This window comes from Rhipicephalus microplus, chromosome 10 (assembly GCF_043290135.1).
Source record: "Rhipicephalus microplus isolate Deutch F79 chromosome 10, USDA_Rmic, whole genome shotgun sequence".
NCBI classification, from domain to species: Eukaryota; Metazoa; Arthropoda; class Arachnida; order Ixodida; family Ixodidae; genus Rhipicephalus; species Rhipicephalus microplus.
In genome coordinates this window covers 80,758,734-80,778,018 of record NC_134709.1, presented here as the reverse complement: position 1 = coordinate 80,778,018, position 19,285 = coordinate 80,758,734, and the positions used below count along the sequence as shown (strand labels likewise).

The window sequence follows — 19,285 nt, the reverse complement described above, 5'->3', positions numbered from 1 at the left end:
GGAAGTTCTGCAGTTGCAGAAGCGTAATTGCATGGGATGGAGAGAGAGAGCGAGTGGTGGGGGGGGGGGTGGCAAGGGAAAGTAATTTGCATATCAGGAACCCAAAGATGGCACAATTTATCACACGTATGACGCACACTGTACAGATTTCATTATTTGCCATGAAGTCTAGAGGTGTTCGAGTATATCGCATAATAAGTGTGCTTTCCGAATCGGATATACCACGAACTGTTCAACTCTCGAAGTCTCGAATATTGGCGCAGCCCTACTTCGAACGAGGTCTTTATAACAGCGGCTCAAATCCCTGCTCCGAAAAGATGAGTTTTTACGGCACCCCCAACCCACAACATCTGCGCCACCGGTAGATGGCAGTAGTTCCCACGAAACGCATCGAACGGGCCAGCACCAGTACACCATCGAGCATGCGCGGATCCACGCCAGGGGTCTCCCGTTTCGCAGGGACGTCCAGTTCGTGTGAGTCCTTTCTGCTGGGTGCCTCGTGCGCCGGACGCTCTGAGCGAGGGTGGTCTCGCGCGGCTCTGCAATCGCGCGCGCGCGAATCTAATTCGCGTTTCGTTGCGCCGTGTGCTTTCAGCTTACTGTGAATCCTTCATTTTAATCTAAGCCTGTGCCTGGGATCGTCGCATAAAAATTTTGCAATGGGCAGTCCCGTCGGTGGATAAGGAGAATGGATTTGGTGTTGTGCATACTTTTCTGAAAAAGGAAGATGCAGCTTCAGATGAGCTCGCGTGCAGGTGCGAGCACCGGAAAATGTCGTGTATCTTTCAGTGCGGCTCAACTAACATTTAGGGGTCCACGGGGACATGCGTTCCAAAGGATGTACCAGTAGTGTTCAAGAAGGTTTACGTTTTGTTTGATTTTCTTTTAGTCTCTTCTAAACTTTTGCTCACGGTGCACTTCGTTCCCTTGTTGTGATAAGCATGTGTCGTCAGGCGTTCGCATCCCCAAACGGAAACAGTCCGAAGGTGTCTACCACCATTCATTTGCTGTACCGACCGACAATCGCGTCTCTGGAACGGGTTTACCGAGGATTACCACGCTGCGTCACTGACAGTGTCGCACAAGACCATTGTGAGTGGACATACGCATTGAGTCTCTCCGCCGGCCAGGAGTAAGCCGTCCGATGCTGCCACGTGTTTCGAAAAGTGACGAATCTTCCCACCACGTTTTCGCTTTGGTTGTGTGCACGCCTGTGTAGTTCATCGACTGCTCTAGCGCCGTCCAAGTGTATTGTTTGAAATAGTAGTGCGACGACAGCGTGCCTGTTTTGATTGTGTTGTGTGGCGTTGGTTGTGTGGATCCCGAAGATGGCTGTAGGGGGCTGGTTGAGCGGAGGTGCGCAATCGTCCCTGCTTCACGCCTACCTAGAGTCATCTGCAAGTGCGTCCACCGCGACGGCGCTTTCCGATCACTCTGACCGCGATCGGAAATGCGGCCGACCGTACACATGGCACAAACGTTGTCGCCGTAAAACAACGAGCACTGCGGACACTTTGCGTGCGCTGACTGGGTCGCTGGGCGCCCTATGTGCTTCTGTAATCGCGAGGATGCGTTCTTACTTTGTATACTCTACGAGACTACATGCGGCCAGTTGGAGTGCGGTACCAGCTGAGGACCAGCACCACCAGCAGCGGCAGTGATCATTCAACTGCCAAAGACGTCCGCGCCTCACGCAACAACAGTCACAAAAGAGACGCGACGGGGCAGTTGGTGCCGCCGATGAATCGGTGTGCGGCATGGCACGTAGGCCTTTAGCCGCGTGGATGCCCACGTTGTGTGCCGGTGTTGTGGCGGTACTGTGTTACATGAACTCGCTGGATGGCGATTTCGTGCACGACGACATGGTGGCCGTCGTTGGCAACCCCGACGTCACCGGCGAGAGTAGACGGCATGCAGCATCTTCGTCGTCATCGTCGTCGTCGCTTTGGATAAACGATTTCTGGGGCCGACCGATGGCGGATCCTCGAAGCCACAAATCGTACCGGCCCCTCACAGTGCTCACTTTCAGGTGAGGAGTATGCGTGCTTAGAAGTAGGTAAATGTAACGTGCTTCTGTTTGTAGAATTAGATGCGCACGCTGTATCCTAAAATGAATGAGGACAGGTATTTCTACATCCTCGCCAGGGCTTGCAAACACCCCCCGAAAGTGAATTCTCAGACAGCAAGCTAAATTATTCCTAGCCGACTATTTTGCCGCGATGGAAGGCGCTTGCGGTTCCCGGCTGCTGACCCCGAAAATCACGGGCCGATATTGGGGAAATACTAGAGGGCCGTGCTCTGTGTGCAGTTTAAACGCACGTAAGTGATTTCCGTAACCGGCCACACAGGCTTGCCTCATTAACATATTGTGAATTTCGAACGGTAAACCCTAGATATCTGCTAATACTTTTCGTATCTAGGATACACAAATAGTCCAGATGAAGGACATTGAGAACGCCAGACATAAAGGCGCGATTCGCCCACTGATGTGAATTCCAGTTGAACTGCGTGGAAAAGCTTCGCCTAAAACTCTCTTCTGGAGGTGGTAGTATAATCATAAGATGAACAGGTGAAGTGCAGGTGGTATGTTACATATACGTGATGTACTCCTGCAAGCATTTATTGAGCCAGCGTGAAAGAAGTATCATCAGTACAGCTAGTTGTTACATAAGGACTTACTAATAACTCCTAATGCGTTAAAAATGCGATTGATGATTGATTGATTGATATGGGGGAGTTTAACGGCACAAAACCACCAATGACAATAAGAAGCGCCATATTGAAGGGCTCCGGAAATTTAGACCGCCTGGGGTTCTTTACTGTGCAGCCAAATCAGAGCACATGGTCCTACAGCGTTTTCGCCTCCACCGTAAACGCAGCCGCCACCGTCGGGATTCGATCCCATGACCTGCGGGGCTGCAGCTGAGTACTTTAGCCAGTATTGCTACCACGTTGCATCTTAGTGATAGAATTGTATCTTATGTGTATCGCATCCCGGATGGTATAGAGATGTGTACTAGATGCGTTATATATTAGATACTTCATAGATAACCAATAGGCCTGCCATGCAACCTTAGTTGGTAGGATCGTATTGCTGGTGTACTTTTTATGTTGAAAGCTTATACAATAATTAGTATTAACCAACTCAACGTTGTGGCACATGTTTTACATTATTATTATTATTATTATTATTATTATTATTATTATTATTATTATTATTATTATTATTATTATTATTATTATTATTATTATTATTATTATTATTATTATTATTATTATTATTATTATTATTATTATTATTATTATTATTATTATTATTATTATTATTATTATATGAGCACACAGCAGAGCGGGTGGACGGCACGAAGAGTACGAATACCCACTGTTCGGCCAATATTTCTTGCTCAGAAATCGTTCCAATCAGCTGCGTTTAGCGTACACAGTGCTACAATACATCCTGTGTTCTTCGGTTGAAATGTTCACATTCCCGCTTGTCGAAAGCGCTTTTCGAATTTCGCTCTAATTCAGTTTTTGTTTTTGAGATTCTAAGGAAACTCTCTTTTTCTATAGCCTTTGACTCGCCCCGAAATTTAACCTCGCCGTTGCAAGACTGTGTTATGGTAATTCACTGTAGGCTTTGGTGCTTGGTCAGCATACATTAAATGCAAATAGGGGTCCTGTTTCGTTCGTTTATCTGCGCGCGCGTCGGCTGGCGTTCGATGAGGTGCCTAACCTTTCAGTATTGTTCGGTATGCCAGTTTACTTTTTTAGCAGAGACTGAGAGCAGATGCTAAACAGAAAAAAAACACACCAAGGAAGAAGAGTGCTGAAACGCCATTTGCACTCCTAATGACCCGCGGCATGCCGGTCAGTCACGCTAGCCCGGTGGCGTAGCGGAACGTTTTCTATTCTTGCGGATAAAGGCTGCTGGGAAAGCCCGAAAGAGTGTGAGATGCACATCTTATTTTTTTTTCATCAACTGTACCTGCGTGGCCAATAGAACCACGGAAAATCTGGGAAGCGAGTGAAAGATTCTGTAGCGTATTGCAAGATTCGTCTAGTCAAATCGCGACGCGTTATCGTCGCAGAAAACGTACGCGACAGGGCTATCACCAGAAATTTCTTCCCGGAGCTATAATGTATGCCATTTGTGCGTGAGTTTGTCATTGTATATATATATATATATATATATATATATATATATATATATATATATATATATATATATATATATATATATATATATATATAGGTATGGGATATGGCACAACGGGAGCGTTGTCAACAAGGATAAATATATTTATTTCCCAACAGTTTCGGGAGGGGACCTCCCTTCATCAGGGGATGAGTTATACTGACATGAACTTCCTTGCTGCCGCGTCCCTCTCGCCTTGAAAGACGTTTGCGAGAGTGAGAGGGAACTGGAAGAAGGAAAAAAAGGGAGAAAAAAGACGAAAAAAGAAAGAAAAGAAAGAAAGTAAAAAAGTAAAAAAGAGGAAGAACCACTGTCAACACTGACAACGAAGCCAACTGTCCGTCTACATCCACCTACGGTTCATGTCACGTGCTGTTCGGTTCTTGGCGTGTGTCGGGCCACCCAAGATTGTCGCCGCGGTGCCGGGAGGGTCCGGGACGGCGTGCCTAAAGAAAGGGGTTTCCCCGTAATTGGTCGTTTGGTCGTTCGGCGGGCGGCGGGCGGTGTGTGTAAAGGAAAGGTTTCTCGTTAATGGGTCGGTCGGCTATTTACCTTTAATCTTCGTCCGTTTCCCTTCAACGGTCATGAAGTGGTAGGCGAACGTAAACACTTTGTATGTGCATGTGAAAAAAAAAAAAAAGAAGAGGACAGTGTACACGTACGAGTCAGTCAGAAAAAAGCATGGTCTCCAGCTATCAATCTTTGTCACCAATTTTCTCCTGGCTTACTTCTCGGAGGCAGTTGAGTTTTCCGGGGTCCTCATTGATACCGGCTACTAATGTACGAAATTTGAAAATAAAATATGCCTCACGCTGTTCGCGCTCGCGTCTGTTTGAAAAACCGAACTGCAAAAGAGTTACGCTAATATTTTTAAAACTGTGGTTTGGCAGGCGCAGATGTCTAGATAAAGGTAGCTTCGGCAGTGAAGTGGCGTGGTACCGGTGATTATTGAACCGCAGCCGAAATGGCGTGTCTGTTTGGCCGATATATTCTTGTCCGCAGATGTTGCAATGTAGCATGTATATTACGTTACTGGAGTCACAATTAAGGCTTTCAGTTATGCAGAATTTGAAATCCGAGAAGTTCGCTTTGGATTCACGTGTTGTGAGCATCTGTGGGCATACCTTGCATCGAGATTTTCCGCAGGGATGGCACCCTGATTGAATTTTGGGGGTGTTTGTTTTTGCCCTGACAAGAATGTCCTTCAGATTTTTATCCCGGCGGTACACCACGTGAGGTGGCTTCGCGAAAATAGAAGTTAGTCGTTTGCTTTGCCTGATTATGTTGAAATGGCGGGAAAGTATGTTGTTGATTCGTGGCGCTGATGAGGAGTAAGTTAGTACAAGGTTCGTTTGGGAAGTCGTTTTAGGTACTTTGTTTGGTCCCTTAATTATATCATTCCTGTTCACGTTGCGAGCACGTAGTATGGCATCGTCAATAATGTCTTCCGGATAATTTTGTTTCAATAAGGAATGCTTTAGGTGTTCCGCGTGTCTGTCAAATTCCCGCATATCGGTGCATATTCTTCGGTACCGGTAGGCCTGAGAATATGGAATACCCGTTTTGCAATGCTTTGGGTGGCTGCTGTTGAAATGTAGGTACATTTGACGGTCTGTAGGCTTTTTGTAAAGGTTTGTTGACAAGCGGTCATTTTCGACCGTGACAGTAACGTCCAAAAAGTTAATGCTAGTTTTGGAAATTTTGTGCGTGAATTTTATTGACGGGTGGCATTTGTTAAAATCCTCTATGAAGCGGAAAAGACTTCCCTCATCATGGTTCCATATCATAAAAATATCGTCTAAGTATCTTCTGTAGTAGAAAGGTTTCAAGGTGCGTCCCTCAATGAATGGGATTTCAAGTGAAGCCATAAAGGTGCTCGCGAAGTTTGGGGCCATTTTCGTGCCCATTGCAGTGCCACTGACCTGAAGGAAATGCTTGCCGTTGAACTCAAAATGGTTATAATTTAGTACAAGTTCAAGAAGTGTAAACAGTACCTCGTCACTTACACTAGTTAATGAGTCAGATTTTACATATTCAGAAACCATAGCCGCTATTCCGTCATGGTGGGGTATGTTGGTGTACAGTGAGCAGACGTCCATGGTCACCAGAAAACTGCCGCCTGGGATGTCGAGACTTGAAGTTTCGCAGATGAAGTGGTTTGTGTCCTTTAGGTAATAGGGAAAATTTGGGGGGATGTTTTTTATTAAGGAATTGATGAATTCTGATATATTTTCTGTTGATGTGCTGTTACTGGATACTATCGGACGGCCCGGATTACCTGCCTTGTGTATTTTGGGGAGCAAATAGAATCGACCGGGAACAGAGTGGGCCGGTAACATTGCTTTTAACATTTTGCCGGTAATTTTCTCGTCCCGGCGGAGATTGTTTAGGGTTACTTTTATCTCCCTTTCAAATTCGGGAGTCGGGTCTGTTGGATTTTCTTTGTAGAATTTTGTGTCTGATAGCTGTCGTTCCCCTTCCTTTAAGTAGTCCGACGTATTTAGAATTACTATGCAGCCTCCTTTATCAGCCGGTTTGATAGTAATTCCAGTGTTTTTTCGTAGTTCATCGAGTGCCCTTCGTTCTGACTTTGATATGTTGTTTCGAAATGGCCGATTTTTTCCATACGCTCTGATGATATCTTTTTGAACTGCTGATATATACATATCGAGGTGTTTGTCCCTCTGCTCACCCGGACACCATGATCCGTCACCACCAATCACTCTATTCTCGTTCGTACAGTCCTTGCGATCATGAAAGTATTCACGGAGGCGGAGATTACGCGCAAAGTTATCGAGGTCTTGGTACAGTTCAAATTCATTGAATTTACCGGATGATGGACAAAAGGTCATGCCTCTCGACAAAAGTTGAAGCTGAGCGGGTGTGAGTGTTGTGTTTGACAGATTGAGTGCATTTTCCTCATAAGTTTTCGGCTGCTCTTGGCTATCACGTGGCACGGGAGTGTCAGCGTCATATTCGAGAGTAAGGATGTTTTGATTAGGATTGCACTGTGGTTCTGAGTTCCCATTTTTCTCCTCAAAGTTAGGTTGAGGTACGGGTGGTCCCTGGTGTTCTTGTACGGCCTCATTCCTATTTTCCTGTTGCAGAGCAGTGGAGCTACTGCAATCCCGCTTGAATTTTCTATCTTTTACTACTGAAATTTCGCCTCTCTTCTTTAGTTCATATCTTTCCAGTTCTCTTGCCTCATGCTCTCCGAGATTAGATACCAATTTCTGCGTGGCCTCCGTGACACTGTGTTCGGCGGCCTTACGCTCACAATGGTCCGCAATGACCCGAGTCAGTTGCAAGGACGCTTCTAGTAATATTTTTTCCCACTTCCCCCTTTCTGCTTCACTTAGTGTAGACATTGAGGGGTTGCAGGCTAGGCGGAGACCCTTAGGTGCAATTTCGTGAGATAGATATTTGTTTAGTTGTTCTGCGTGTTTTTCGTATTGCACCCGCTTTTCAATGATTTTCCTAATCGATAGAAATGAGTGGGACCATGCGTGTTTAAGACTGCCCGTACCTTTTGTTTCCCCGTGTCATTTGGAAGCCGCCGCCTTGGTCTTCGCCGCATTCGTCCGCCTGGTGTTGTAAGGCCTCGCTGGTGGGAGTGGCGACGTCGTCACTGCTGGGACCCTGGATGGCTCTTTGTATATTTATCCTTGTTTTTTTATATATATTTATCCTTGTTGACAACGCTCCCGTTGTGCCATATCCCATACCTTCACGAAGACTAACTGGCCCATTGAATTATTACTCCCACTATATATATATATATATATATATATATATATATATATATATATATCACTGAAAGAAATGCCTGGCCGTGGTGTTAAGAAATTTCGCCAATACTTGTATGGCCGCCCATTCAAGGTTATCAGTGACCACCATTCGTTGTGTTGGTTAACAAGTCTGAAAGATCCTTCCGGGCGATTGGCACGCTGGAGCCTTAGACTACAGGAGTTTGATATAACGATGGTGTATAAGTCGGGAAAACGACACACGGACGCCGACTGCCTATCTCGATCACCAAAAGAGTCGGCTGCTGCTTTTGATAAAGAGACAGCGTTCCACGGAATCCTCCACACGTCAACCATCGCAGATCACCAGCATGACAATCCTCAGCTACTTGGCTTGATTAATTATTTAGAAGGACGAAGCCAGCATGCGCCCAAAGCCTTTACAAGAGGACTATTGTCCTTCTGTCTGCGAAACAATGTACTTTACAAAATGAACTTCTCGTCAGATGGGTCCACCTACCTGCTTGTCTTCCCTACCACTCTTCGTTCTGAGGTGTTGCAAGCGTGCCATGACGAGGAAACATCTGGACATTTAGGCTACACGCGCACTCTGAGCAGAGTTCGAGGGAGATATTACTGGCCTAGACTCACCGCTACCGTGAAGCATCATGTTCGGACCTGCCTCGATTGCCAGCGGCGCAAGTCACTTCCAACGAAACGAGCCGGTTTGCTACACCCTGTCCAGATCCCGACAACGCCATTTGACCAGATCGGAATGGACCGTTTGGGCCCACTTCCCACCTCTAGTGTTGGTAACCGCTGGGTTATACTGGCGACCGACTACCTTACTCGCTACGCCGAGACAAAAGCCATCCAGAGAGGCACAGAAGAGGAGGTAGCACGGTTCTTCATAGACAACATTGTGCTGAGACACGGTGCGCCATCAATCGTTATAACAGATCGCGGAAACGCATTCACGGCCGCGCTTTTAGATCATTTGTGGGTGCTCAGCGGTGCTATTCATCCCAAATCAATAGCTTACCATCCACAAACCAACGGGTTTACCGAGCGACTCAACAAAACTCTGGAAGACATGCTTTCGATGTATGTGGACGTCGAACACAAAAACTGGGACGACATTCTCCCTTACATAACGTTCGCATACAATACTGCGAAACAAGAAACCACACGGATGACGCCATTCCACCTTGTTCACGGACGAGAAGTAAGAACGATGTTGGACGCGATGCTGCCACACGAATGCGATGACAACGAAAGGACTGCTGACGCGTTTACTCAATGCGCAGAGGAAGCCAGGCAGCTCGCACGTCTGCGAATACACCAACAGCAAGAGTACGACGCAGGCCGCTATAACCAACGTCATACACCTGTAACGTACGAAACCGGGGACAGGGCATGGGTGTGGACGCCTGTACGAAGACGGGGACTGTCCGAAAAGTTGCTCAGAAGGTACTTCGGACGTTATCGAGTGCCGCGACGACTAAGTCACGTTACCTATGAAGTCGTCCCGGACAGCCCAAACTGTACAAGGCGTCGCCAGCACCGACCTGAACTTGTGCACGTAGTGCGCATTAAGCCATACGTCAGCGAGTGAGTTTGCGGGGCACCGTCGCTTCTACAAAGTGACTTTATGCGCGAATCACTGGCTCAGCTATAGCATCGGGGCGATCCTCTTTTAAGGGGAAGTAAATGCCGCGCCCGAAACAAGCAACGAAGACGATGTGCGCGCCAACAGCCTCGTGAGAAGGACACTGAAGAAGACGACGTGCTTTTGTTTAGCTCTCCTGCTCTTGGCTCCTGTATAAAACACACGCCGTCGGTTCTCGGACTCCACATCTCGGTGAACTGCTTACGTTGAACCGCGACAATATATATATATATATATATATATATATATATATATATATATATATATATATATATATATATATATATATATATATATATATATGTGTGTGTGTGTGTGTGTGTGTGTGTGTGTGTGGTATGCTAGAAAAATAGCGTGAAGTCAACGCCTTTTCCATAACTACCATGGTATATACCACGCCTGTGTATATATCGACATGCGAACTTGAAAATTCTGAGGGGTTCGGAATATAACCCCCTCTGGTCTGCTTACCTTTGTCTGGGCAGAAAATACTCTGAGATACACCGGTCGCGTCGACACCTCGCAGAGTAGGATTTATTTCTCATACACACAAAAAAAAAATACTTGGCAAACTGATGAAACAATGCGGAACTCTAAATGTCGTCTCGTTTAACCAAAGTAGGATTTAATCGTTGTATTATAGCGCAAGTAGTTAACATATACCTGCACAGAGCGTATTGCGAATCCTGTGCTATAAAATGGCAACAACAAGCGCATAATAAACGCTGGCACTCGATATTATCTTCTTCAAAGCGTCGTCATTTACGGAGACCAACGGCACAATTTGCGTTCCCGCGTAAAGGGGTAACCGGCGCCAATGCTCATGCATACACCACACTGCGCTTCAGCGACACAGAAGACCGACGTTCACAGCTTGAGCCGAGAAGGGGCACAGTATAGTATTGCGTACCGCCGGCCTCTGCCTCGGTCCACCAGGGCTTGACATTGGCCCGTCGACATCATCGCCTTTGCGCAACGCTTGCGGCAATTTGATGCATCGGTGCTATCCCCGTGAGAGAAGTCGGCGGCGGAGATACACCGTTCGCGCACCTGGAAACTGAAACACTAGGACAAATGGTCACACGCTAGCATGAATCTAAATGCAAAGAACGTAACTGCGTTTCGCCTTTTCGGTCAGTTTCAACGTAGTAATAGCAGCAGCACGTACTGCTACCCAAGAAACTTACGTTCACCTAATTTATTACTCTCTGACTCCGAAGCGTGAATATTGTGTTTTAATTTTTACTACAGTAAAAAAAGCACTTTCTCTGCTTTCAGGTAAAAGGAAGGCGCTCAATGCGAAGGACTAGCTCTTAGGATGTTATATCTAGCTTAAAAAAATAGTATTTGAAATATATGACCGGACACAGGGAGAAAACTGTTGAATATGAACTGTCTCCTCGTTAAGGCTTCTGTTACTCACCGATACTGCTGGGGTATACGCCGGCACACAGAATCGGAAGCCATCCAGCACCTGTAATTGTAAACAGAGACAGGCAACTCTCAGGTGGCAATGCACCGGCTGCTCCTATAGCTGTGATCGAGACGCTTTAACTATGACCGTATATACTTTAACCAGACCAAGCTTCAACTGCGTCGCCACCGAATCGTTCCCTATAGCCGCCAATAAATGTCAAGGCGCATTACTTCCCTTTACCGCTCATTGACGGCGGCAGAAACCCATGCCGTCTTGCTGCAGCCAATACAGAGCCCCATTCGCTAAACAAATATGCAAGCTACAGAAGGTGTGTTTGTGGAGTGTTGTGCATGCGCCTTAATAGCTTAGACAGCAACAAAAACAATAAAAAGGGGCGTTTGGTAGCTTAGTTGGTAGAATGCTAGGCGCTTATCATCATGATCCACGAGATCGTATAGGTGCGGTTTCTGGCTGTGCAAATTTCTGAGATAGTTATTTTTCACTTTCGTTCGCGTTCACTTTGTCAATGTCGTATCTGTGACTCATATACGCCACTGAAGTATTCATGTACCACGGCATGAAACATTTTTTGTGTTTACATTTATACACTGGTTCATACAACACTAAAAGCCCGGTGAAATAACTATGACGCTGCTCACAACACCTGCATTCGCTGAGAGGGTCTTATATGTAGCCGTAATAAGTGCATTCAGTAATGTTAGGAATATCGATGTTGTCAGAAGTAGTCGATCAAATAATAATGAATGTGTTCGCAAATCGGGTGTTGAGAGTTTCGTTTTTGGGCGGACCTAAAGAAACGGTAAATTGTAAAAAAAGACAAAACAAGAGACAGCACCCTTGCTGCAAGCCCACTGTTCTTGATGATGATGATGATGATGATGATGATGATGACGTTGATGACCTGGACGACGCTCACCCACAAAGGGGTATATGCCAAGAACCGGGTGGTAGGATACTAAACTGAAATTAAAACTTATCTGAAAAGCTAGTTTAGAGACAAAAGTATTGACATTTTTAGTTGTTCGTTCTCCGCTTCTTTCTACTAGCCGAGCTCGCGCGAGCAGCAGTGCCGATCTTGCTTCCTTACAACATATACATAAGGGCTATCTTCAAGCCAGGTCTTTGTTCGAGCTCTAAACGAGAGAGAAAAACAATGTGTACAGTCAGCTTTTCTCATACCTGACACGCAAGGGACCTTAAAATGTGCGTTGCTGAACCTTTTATTCAGTAGTTTTAGTCTATTTGTATATTTCGCAGATCTCGCAAGCTTATAAATATTAATCGCAGACAACGCTTCGTTACCAACTTGTACAAACTTGGTAGTTGTTTACTTCTGACTCACCCGGCATTTTTGAGAAGGCCAAGCTTCCACATTGCCTAGTTTTCTGCGAAGTTGGTGACAGAGAGGCATTATTAATGTGCGAGGCGGGGTTGCTTTCTTCGAAGTTTCGTGTTCGGACCGCTTTCGCTGTGGTAAGGCCAATGTAAGCTTCTGAAACAGGGGTGAAAACAGAGGGAACAAAACAACCGCACGCACTTGGAGATGCCACCCACGTGGTGCGTAACAAACAATTACAAGCTGCATGAAAAAGTGGCAGGCAGGCAGCCCTCGCCACGGCGGCTCGAGGAACATGTAGGGGCGGAACATTAACGTGTATAGCTCGCTGCCGCAAGCGAGCTCATGGGGAGCCCCCGACTCGCGCGGGGGCTCTCTTACTTTCCCAGAGTTCTTTTTTTTGTCTTATCTCCGCCCTTGGTTTCGCGACAGGACGTCGCAATATACGAGAAACAAAAAAGGAAATGCACGTTTCGAGGTGTGCGAAAATGTACCCTCTTTTTAGCTGCTGTGAGGAGGTTTATTAGCCGTTAAAGGCAGCGACGAGACAGCGTGAAGAACCGTCCAGCGATCGGCACAGCAACGAACCGAAGCACGAGCCGAGAGAGCCGGGCGTTGGCGATGCTGCTCGCTGCAGGCACATCTTCTTCACAATCGCCTCCGCTGAAAAAGGAGCCATCCTGGCGACTTAAGAAGTTTCAGGCAAAGGCTCATGGTACGGTTTCAGTCGGGAAACATGGACAATGTCACGTGCACGTCGGCGCATGTCGTCCGATCGGGAAACTGGTTCAATTAGGAAATTAACCGGAGAGGTTTTCTCCAAAACGGTGTAAGGCCCCTCGTACCGGGGGACAAGTTTCGAGGAGAGTCCCGGTGTTTGGTATGGGATGGCAAGCCACACAAGAGACCCTGGGGCATAGCTGGGATCCGGAAGAGAGGTGCTACGGGTTTCTTTCTGGCGTTGTTGCTCTTCCGAGGTGAACGCACGGGCGAGCTGGCGGCACTCTTCAGCTTGTCTAGCAGCATCGGAGATAGGTGGACACTCGGAAGCATCAGGACGGTAAGGAAGTAGGGTATCAATTGTATGGGAAGGCTCACGTCCGTGAAGAAGAAAGAAAGGTGAGAATCCCGTGGTGGTTTGTATTGCGGTGTTATATGCGAACGTGACGTATGGGAGAACACGGTCCCAGTTGCTATATCAGATGCCACGTACATTGAGAGCATATCACCTAGCGTGCGGTTGAACCGTTCCGTTAGTCCGTTAGTCTGCGGGTGGTATGCTGTCGTTTTCCGATGAATGACGTGGCATTCCGAAAGCAGAGTTTCGACGACCTCGGAAAGGAAAGCGCGGCCTCTGTCACTAAGGAGCTCTCGAGGTGCACCATGTCGAAGGATAAAGCGTTGCAAAATGAAAGAGGCAACATCCTGAGCTATAGCGCTCGGCAAAGCGGCTGTTTCGGCGTAGCGTGTCAGGTGGTGAACCGCCACTATAATCCACCGATTACCATCTGGTGTCAATGGAAGGGGACCGTAGAGGTCAACGCCGACGCGATCAAATGGCTTGGCAGGGCATGGAAGTGGCTGCAATGTGCCAGTCACACGTGGCAGTGTTGATTTACGTCGCTGGCAGTCAGGACAGCACTGCACGAATTTACGTACAAAATTGTACATGCCACACCAGTAATAGCGATGGCGAAGGCGTTCATATGTTTTGAACACTCCGGCGTGGCCACATTGCGGATCGTCGTGAACGGATGCGCATACTTGCGATCGTAAAGTGCGTGGAATGACCAGCAACCACCGGCGGCCATCGGGAGCGTAGTTGCGTCGATGAAGAAGTTGATCGCGGATGGCGAAATGGAAAGCTTGACGTCGGAGGGATCGAGATACTGGAAGGTTGGGCGTGCAAGACAAATATTCGATAAGAGAGGCGATCCACGGGTCGCGACGTTGTTCGGTGGCAATCGAGTCGAGATCCAGCGATGACAAGGTCTGGAGGCAAGTGTTTCCGCACGTCTGATCTGATGGTAAAGGTGAGCGGGACAGGGCATCAGCGTCAGAGTGTTTGCGTCCGCAGCGGTATACGACGCGAATGTCGTACTCCTGGATGCGGAGTGCCCATCGCGCAAGGCGACCAGAAGGGTCTTTCAACGTGGAGAGCCAGCAAAGCGCGTGGTGATCAGTTACTAGGTCGAACGGGCGGCCGTATAAGTACGGCCGGAACTTTCCAAGCGCCCACACCAGAGCCAAACACTCTTTTTCTGCCACGCTGTAATTAGTTTCGGCTTTCGTCAGAGTGCGGCTAGCGTAGGCTACAACGTATTCTGAATAGCCGGGCTTTTGTTGAGCGAGGACCGCGCCTAGCCTGACGCCGCTGGCGTCGGTGTGCACTTCGGTAGGAGCCATCGGGTCGAAGTGGCGAAGAATAGGTGGGGAAGTCAGCAGACGGCGCAGAGTAGTGAAGGCAACGTCACATGCAGGGGACCAGGAGGTGAGGTTCACGTCACCGCGAAGAAGCTGGGTTAACGGTGACATGATAGATGCAAAATTGCGAACAAAGCGCCGGAAATAGGAGCATAGGCCTACAAAACTGCGAAGTTCTTTCATGGTCGTCGGCTTGGGAAATTCTGCGACTGCTCGAAGTTTTGCTGGGTCTGGTAATACGCCGTGCTTGGACACGATGTGGCCTAGGATGACGAGCTCGCGTGCAGCGAAGCGGCATTTTTTCAGGTTAAGCTGCAGACCAGCGTTGGTCAGACAACTCAAAACGTGCCTGAGGCGAAGGAGGTGCGTAGGAAAGTCATGGGAGAAAACCACGACATCGTCGAGGTAACAGAGGCACATATTCCATTTGAGGCCACGTAGCGTATTATCCATATGACGTTCAAACGTGGCAGGCGCGTTACAAAGCCCAAAGGGCATGACGTTAAATTCATATAGTCCGTCTGGTGTAATAAATGCCGTTTTTTGGCGATCGGCTTCTGCCATTGGGACCTGCCAGTAGCCAGACCGCAAATCTAGCGACGAGAAAAATTCCGCTCTGTGAAGGGTGTCAATGGCGTCATCAATGCGCGGCAAAGGATAGACGTCCTTGCGGGTTATCTTATTCAAACGACGATAGTCCGCGCAAAATCGGATAGATCCGTCTTTCTTACGCACCAGGACGACGGGAGACGCCCAGGGACTGTGAGATGGTCGAATGACGTCTCTACGAAGCATATCTTCGACTTGATTGTTGATGACGCGGCGCTCTTCAGCGGAGACACGGTATGGTCTTTGACGCAGGGGTTGGTGTAGGCCGGTGTCAACATGATGTTTGACTTGTGATGTGCGGCCCAGTTGAGGTTGCGACACATCGAACGAATTCCTGAACTCATGCAGAAGATCCAGCAGGTCGGCATGTTCGGTGGGAGTGAGAGTGTCGGCGATGGCGCTGGAAAACGTATCATTGGACGACTCCCCGAGTGCCGACAGTGCTTTTGGGTGGTCGCAGTAGTCGTCCGGGACATCAAACAAAAAACGAAGGGTCGAGATCCTGCACGCGGCCGAGACATTCCCCCGCAAGCAATGTAACAGGTGTGGAAAGCGGATTGCTTACGAACATGTTGCTTATTCCGGCGGCAAGGTCAATTGTTGCGAAAGGCAGCGGCAAAGCTCGACGACATTTTAAGATATCGGAAGGCATAAAAAGAACTGTAGCGTCAGTGTAGGCGTTGCATGAAACGGGAACAAGGGCGAAATTTCCAGGCGGAATATCGGTATCTTCATGAACGAGCAACTTCGGCGGCTGATGAGGAGCGTCCAGTAATGGGACATCACACAAGGGTGAAAACTCAACTTCAGCGCGTGCGCAGTCTATGACGGCATTATGGCGGGATAGGAAGTCCCACCCGAGGATGACGTCATGCGAACAGACAGGAAGAACAATAAACTCCACGATGTAAAGAATGCCTTCGATGGAGACTCTTGCAGTGCAGGCTGCGAGAGGCGCTACTTGCTGTGCGCTTGCGGTGTGAAGCGACAGTCCCGAAAGCGGCGTCGTTACTTTGCGTAATAAACGGCAGAGATTAGTGGCAATAACCGAAACAGCGGCGCCAGTGTCCACAAGGGCGAAAGTACAATAACCTTCAACAGTTACTGCGACCACGTTAGCAGGAGAGGAGCGAGGGCTTAGACAGTTCGAAAACGGCGCAGTTCTTGCCTCTTGAACTGCGTTGCTTAGTTTTCCTGGTCGAAGGGTCCGGGCCGGCGACGCATGGGGGAGGGCGATCGCCGACGAGGAGAGGGTGCGCGTTGCGGCTGGAAGGCAAGGTGGTCAGTAGGCGCATAGCGAGGTGGCGAGACCGGCCCGTATTGGACGAAGGGTTGGCTGCCGGGATGCGACGACCGGGCATAGTTGCCGAACGTCTGAGGTCGACGGCGGCAGTAGCGAGCAACGTGTCCGGGAGTGAAGCAAGCGTAGCAAATCGGTCGGTTATGAGGCGTCCTCCAGGGATTGGCGACTGGTGCTGCCACCCAAGGTGCAGTATAAGCAGCCGGGTGTGCGGGCTGTGAGCGCGTGGTGTAGGGCGGTTGCGGGTGCCTACGTACAGCGTCTGCATATGTGAGCGATGCGGCTACGGGCTGCATCTCTTGCGAAAAGGCGACAGGAGGAGCCACAGGCTGCGTTGCATAGGTTAGGGGCGCGGCCACAGGCTGAACGGCTGGCGGATATGCGACAGGAGCGCCTACCGGCTGTGCGACACCCGGGCAGTGACCACGGCTAGATAGAGGTGGCTCGTAGTGCGCAAGAGGAACAGCTTGTGCAACCTCTTCCGATATAGCAGTGCGAAGCGGGGCAGGTAGACGGTTGGTGGTCTCGTGAGTAAAGGGCACTAGGGAAAGTTCGCGGGCGACTTCCTCACGGACGAAGGCTCGGACTTGCTGAAGCAATGGTGAATTGTCGGGCATGGAGTCGAAACTGGACAGCGACTCACCACCAGGCTGAGGCTGCCTAGTCAGAGTGCGTTGCTTCTTCAACTCGTCGTAGCTCTGACACAAGCTGACGACTTCAGAAACTGTGCTTGGATTCCTTGCCAAGAGCATTTGAAATGCGCCGTCGTCGATGCCGTTCAGGATGTTTTTGACCTTGTCAGATTCGGGCATGGTGTCATTCACACGTCGACAAAGGTCGACGACGTCCTCAATATAGCTGGTAAATGTCTCGCCAGTCTTCTGAGAGCGGACGCGCAAGCGCTGTTCTGCCCTCTGCTTGCGGACAGCCGGCCGACCGAACACTTCAGCGCATGACGTCTTGAAGACGCTCCATGTGGGGATGTTGTGTTTGTGGTTATTAAACCACAATTCGGCGACGCCAGTGAGATAAAATATCACGTGGCCCAGCTTGTCGGCTTCATCCCACTTATTGTTGGCGCTCACCAGTTCGTAGTGCTCGAGCCAGTCTTCGACGTCGGTCCCATCCGCACCGCTGAAGACCTTCGACTCCCGTAGCGTAGGATGGCCGGGGCAGTTGAACTGGAGCGAAGGCGTCAATGTAGTGGCGTTGGCAGTCATGACAGGTGGTAGCGTGCGGCTTCGCAGCTCCAGGGTGTAGCAACGGGGATTAACAGCACCTTCCACCAAATGTGAGGAGGTTTATTAGCCGTTAAAGGCAGCGACGAGACAGCGTGAAGAACCGTTCAGCGATCGGCACAGCAACGAACCGAAGCACGAGCCGAGAGAGCCGGGCGTTGGCGATGCTGCTCGCTGCAGGCACATCTTCTTCTTCACACTGCCACCTTCGAAAGGAACGCCTTTTGCAGAACTATAACGTGGGCCGTGGTGCGACCGCCACGATAGGACGTTTTCGAAAGAAATAGCGTCAAGGCCACTGCACATGCGCAATACCCAAACCGAGTTTGGGTTTTGCGCATGTGCAAAAAAATAGCGTCCGCAATCCAGAACCCAAACCGAGTTTGGGTTCAAGGTCGGGGACGCTGTTTTTCTAATTTAGCGGGAGCCCTGAAGACTGCCCCCAGAAGTTTTGGGTCAGACAAATGTGACGGCACCCACTGAAGGGACGGCTCTCGGCTAAGACTAGAGTGACTTAGATTAGGGGGAGCGTCCGAAGCGCTGCAGACCCTATTCGCTGCTGCTTGACCCAAAGCACCCTCACGCAAGGGGCTTTGGGGCCCCAAACTTTTCAGGCCCCTATATTCAAAGACTGCATTGCGTTGCTTCCGTAAATAACTCGAAAAAGAATGAGTCAAAAAAGCACGCAGCGGGCAAATTCACTTCATTTTGTTGTCCTTGCAATATATGTGTATCCTATTCGTAACGAAGCAAATAAGGACCGAATTTTATCTTGTTATGTCTCTCCTTACACCTGGTCCCATAAATATTTGGAAGCGTGAGTAAGCTATTGACAGACAAGCTGTTAAAGGCATCAATAATTTGGTTGGTCTATGCTGTGTGGCCTGCCTTGAACGGCCTATCATTTATGTGCCAAATAAATTGGATAAACCTCAATGCAGGATTACCACTGGTCCCCTAAAGATGAATACGCCAACATTTAGCACAACAAATGGGTATTTGTCACAGAAACATTCGCTGTCTATCAAAAAGATATCATCACCATAGGCTGGTATGTGCCACATACGTTGGGCAAGTCTTGTTGCTCACCACTGGTCACTTAAAAAAAGGAGGCAATCCTTAGCCCTAAAATAGCAAACGGGAAAGGCAACAGAAACTGTAGAAACACCCCAGAAGCGACAGAAGGCTTACGACAATGAAGGCGAAGCGAAAGCCGAGTAAAGGCACCCGTGACTTAACTTCTAACGCACGATTCAGTGCCTACAGAGACCGGTTGTGGAGCACAATCCGTCATTGTTTATCTGTTTTTACTATAATAGAGTCTGCCAGT

At 48.6% G+C, this 19,285-nt stretch overlaps 1 protein-coding gene across 1 annotated transcript in view; it reads left to right on the top strand.

Moving 5' to 3' along the window:
- The first annotated feature begins 456 nt into the window (after positions 1–456).
- The window catches only part of LOC142774306 (protein O-mannosyl-transferase TMTC4-like), a 32,195-nt gene continuing 13,366 nt past the window's right edge, over positions 457–19,285 (top strand). Inside the window, exon 1 of the mRNA XM_075874703.1 lies at positions 457–2,029. Within this exon, the coding sequence (XP_075730818.1) occupies positions 1,758–2,029 (272 nt within the window). The 5' untranslated portion in view covers positions 457–1,757. The remainder of the gene's footprint in view (positions 2,030–19,285) is intronic.